General features: G+C 45.2%; 1 protein-coding gene across 1 annotated transcript; it reads left to right on the forward strand.

Annotated features, from left to right (window-relative positions):
- Positions 1-479: 479 nt before the first annotated feature.
- Positions 480-2,640, forward strand: tmem74 (transmembrane protein 74). Its single transcript, XM_084725621.1, has 2 exons — positions 480-618; positions 1,233-2,640. Exon 2 carries the CDS (start codon positions 1,300-1,302, stop codon positions 2,149-2,151), a length of 852 nt encoding a protein of 283 aa, XP_084581747.1. The 5' UTR covers positions 480-618; positions 1,233-1,299; the 3' UTR covers positions 2,152-2,640.
- The last annotated feature ends 632 nt before the right edge of the window (positions 2,641-3,272 follow it).

A 3,272-nucleotide genomic window follows, 5' to 3' on the forward strand; every position in this document is an offset into this window, starting at 1 on the left:
ATTGGAGGAACTGAGGATGCTACAATTTCCCCCTTACAACTGCAACCTGTCTCCCCTGTTTATGTCTTCTGGCATCAATATTATATACCTGTATGTCAAACGTGTGGCATTCATAGCAACCTTATGACACTTTAAGGCGCTTGTGCTCCAGTAAATTCTCCTACAGATGGTTATTTTATGTCTTAAGTGGTTTTATTTCCCCTCACATGTTCTTAAGAGCTGTATGTGTGCACTGGCAATAAATTCGCTTAAAATGTGTCCTAAGGCAAGGGCATTGCCGGTAAAAATATGACGGTGAAGTCCCAGGGTTCGCCTCAGCCCTTCAAATCCTCCTCCTGTTTGTGTGTTGACTGACTGCTGGTGATCTCAATCGGCTCACAGATAGCGGCGCTCCTTTCAGCGCCACGGCGCGGGCAGCTGAGGCTGTGTGTGTGGGCGGGACTAACGGAGAGCTCCCCTCTCAGTGCAGCCTGCCGCCACAGCAGCAGCATCGAGCAGGCAGACAGAATATATTCAAAGCATATCCCGTGATAAGGTTTTCTTTAATCTGTCCCGTTGTGTGCCCTCGCCGTAGTGTCTATGAAGAGGAAGAGGCGGAAGGGATGCTGAAGTAGCGCGGTGAGTGTGTTTCTTCTTATTTGTGCAGTCTGAGGAGGGTTTTGTGAGGGATTAGAGGGAAATAAACCCGGGCTGTGCACGCCTGGTCCACCCTTATGCAGAGCAGCATCTTCTGCTGAATTCAAATAAAGTGAGCAGGAGTGTTCAGACACATAATATGCACATATTTGGAAGCATTTCGGATTAAAACTGGCTGCAGTGTGAAACAATCATGATATTTTTCTCAGAAGTAGAATAACTAAGGTTTATGTAGCCTTTATTTTATCTAGTTTGAGCCCTGTTTATGTATCTATTCTCACGGCTGTGTTCATCTAAAAACAGAATTAGAATGTAGCTTAATCTCGATTTACGTGGATTGTTTCCCTAATTGGATACAAAGGCATTTGGCTAATTGCAGCCACTATAAGCGCCTTTCAAGGGGGGAAGAACGGATTTTTCTTCAACGATCCGATCAACTTTAAAGTGCTGTTTATTTCAATGTAGCAAAGGTATGTGCATTTTGCGCACTGTTCCAAATTACGCACAAGTTTTTCTAAGGTTGCACGCTTCACAGTGAGGCTAATCTGATTAAGATGCATCATTTAACTTGGAGCTGGTGTGTGTCCTCTTATTAGTGATGCTCTGGAGGGACAAAACCGTGGGTGGAAGGCTCAGAGCGAACCAGCCGGTGGTGAAACGCCAATGGCTTCTCCGGAGCGGCTTCCCGCAGATGAGGGAGGCAAACAGCCCGATCATCCCGACAACGTCCTTGACCGGGTTTCCAGCGCGCTGCACATCCGCAAGTCGGGCGGATCAACAGGAGGAGTGTTCCCGGGGGAGGGCTGCTGTAACCCGGCCCGCGGCTGCCATGACCGGTGTCTTTCAGCACCAAGGACGGCGCCGCGCAAGGGAGGAGGCGCGGAGGTTAAACTCGGTCACCTCAGCGAGGAGAAAGTCCGGGTTTGTTGCGATGAGGAATTAGAGACATCTTTCACGTACATTGATGAGAATGTTAACCTGCGCCTGGCTAGTCCGGAGACTAGTTGTAAAAGTACTCACAGACCCGTGCGCAACGGCGAGCCGTGCTCAGAGACTTTCCCAGAGTTTTCCTTCATGTCCGATGATGATCTCTCCTTCGGGGAGAGCTCCGGCTCTTCTATAGACTACGGCTTTATCAGTGCAGTCACGTTCTTAGTGACCGGGATCTCCTTGGTGATCATCTCCTACGCCGTGCCCCGGGACGTGGTAGTGGACCGTGACAGCGTGTCGGCGCGGGAGATGGAGAGACTGGAGATGGAGAGCGCACGGATAGGTGCCCACCTGGACCGGTGCGTCATAGCGGGATTGTGCCTGCTCACGCTGGGTGGCGTGGTGCTGTCCACGCTGCTCATGATCTCCATGTGGAAGGGGGAGATGTACAGGAGGAAAGTCATCGCTTACACCAAGCGTTCAGCTAAACAGTACGGCTCCATCAGCCTGAAAACTCGATCCAGTCCTAGTCACTCCTCCGCGCACTTGTCCCTGGAGGAGGAGATGGAGGAAACTTTGACTTAAAATGCTGCTCTGCATATGAACCTTTTGTGTATAAGTGAGGAATTAATGCCATTAACACACATTCTCTAACATGTAGCCTGAAACTGTATTCATACGTTCAAAATGTAAGTCTCCAACATTTTTGTCATACTGTAGAAATAGCTTGAATGCTCTATTGTACACCCACATGGTGAACAAAAGGGACAAGAAAAACACTAAAATGCAAAGTAAGAAATGGCCTGACAAATATTATTTTAGTTTCAAATCGGTCCCCAGTCATTTAAAGGGATATTCACATTATTTGATACAGGGTTGAATGAGGTCCATAAAACATCTGTAAAGTGTCTTTAAAACACTACAGAATTGTACAGAAATTTAGTGGAATCAACTAAACCTTTGTCATTAACTTAACATAAATATACATGTTTTTGTTAATCTCAAGTTATTTAAAATTAAAATTTCTAGGTTTTATTTCAGACCACTTAAAATCTCCTAAACATGAGATGTTCAGCCTTGTTGTCTTTTGCTTGAAATGATGAGAAGAATAAATGCACTCGTGTGAATTAATTCAACTCATCTCATTAAATTTCAAAAGAAACAGGATCAGTGGTGAGGGACCTACAATAGATGGTGGTCGACATGCCTCTGGTTTGGAGAAGCAGAAAGGAGGACCAGCACCGAGGCTAAGCAATGTTCAGCTGTGGACAGCGTCAGCAACAAAAGGTATTTTGGGCTCCTAAAAAAGGTCCACCTAAAAAAAAAAATCATGTCAGTTTAAGTGTAACCTATATTTACAGTTTTTGCACTGCTTTACCTTTCCGTTAGACGCCTTTCTCTGATAGGAAACAGCAGTTGTATAAACCAGATATCCAGGGCCAGCCAAAACCATTTTAGAGCCTTAAGCAGAAATTTATTTGTGTTTCTGTGTTACAGCACCGCCAATACTATTGACTATTGTTAATGCTTGATCATTCAAACACCTGCTGTAAATCTAACACACCTTTTATCAGTTTTATTAGATGCTGCGGTGTTGTTTTACAGCATACTAATGTCAGCATGCCATGTTTTTACCTTTCTCTGTTTTAATTATAAAGGAGCAAACTCCTGAGACTGATCTATTGTTAATTTGCATGTTACCATTC

The sequence above is a fragment of the Lutjanus erythropterus genome, chromosome 9 (genome assembly GCF_056507025.1).
Source record: "Lutjanus erythropterus isolate fLutEry1 chromosome 9, fLutEry1.hap2, whole genome shotgun sequence".
Lineage (NCBI taxonomy): Eukaryota > Metazoa > Chordata > Actinopteri > Lutjaniformes > Lutjanidae > Lutjanus > Lutjanus erythropterus.

What these genes read in the sequence shown, in the direction of transcription:
- tmem74 (XM_084725621.1), top strand. Translation starts at nt 1,300, where the DNA reads ATGGCTTCTCCGGAGCGGCTTCCCGCAGATGAGGGAGGCAAACAGCCC.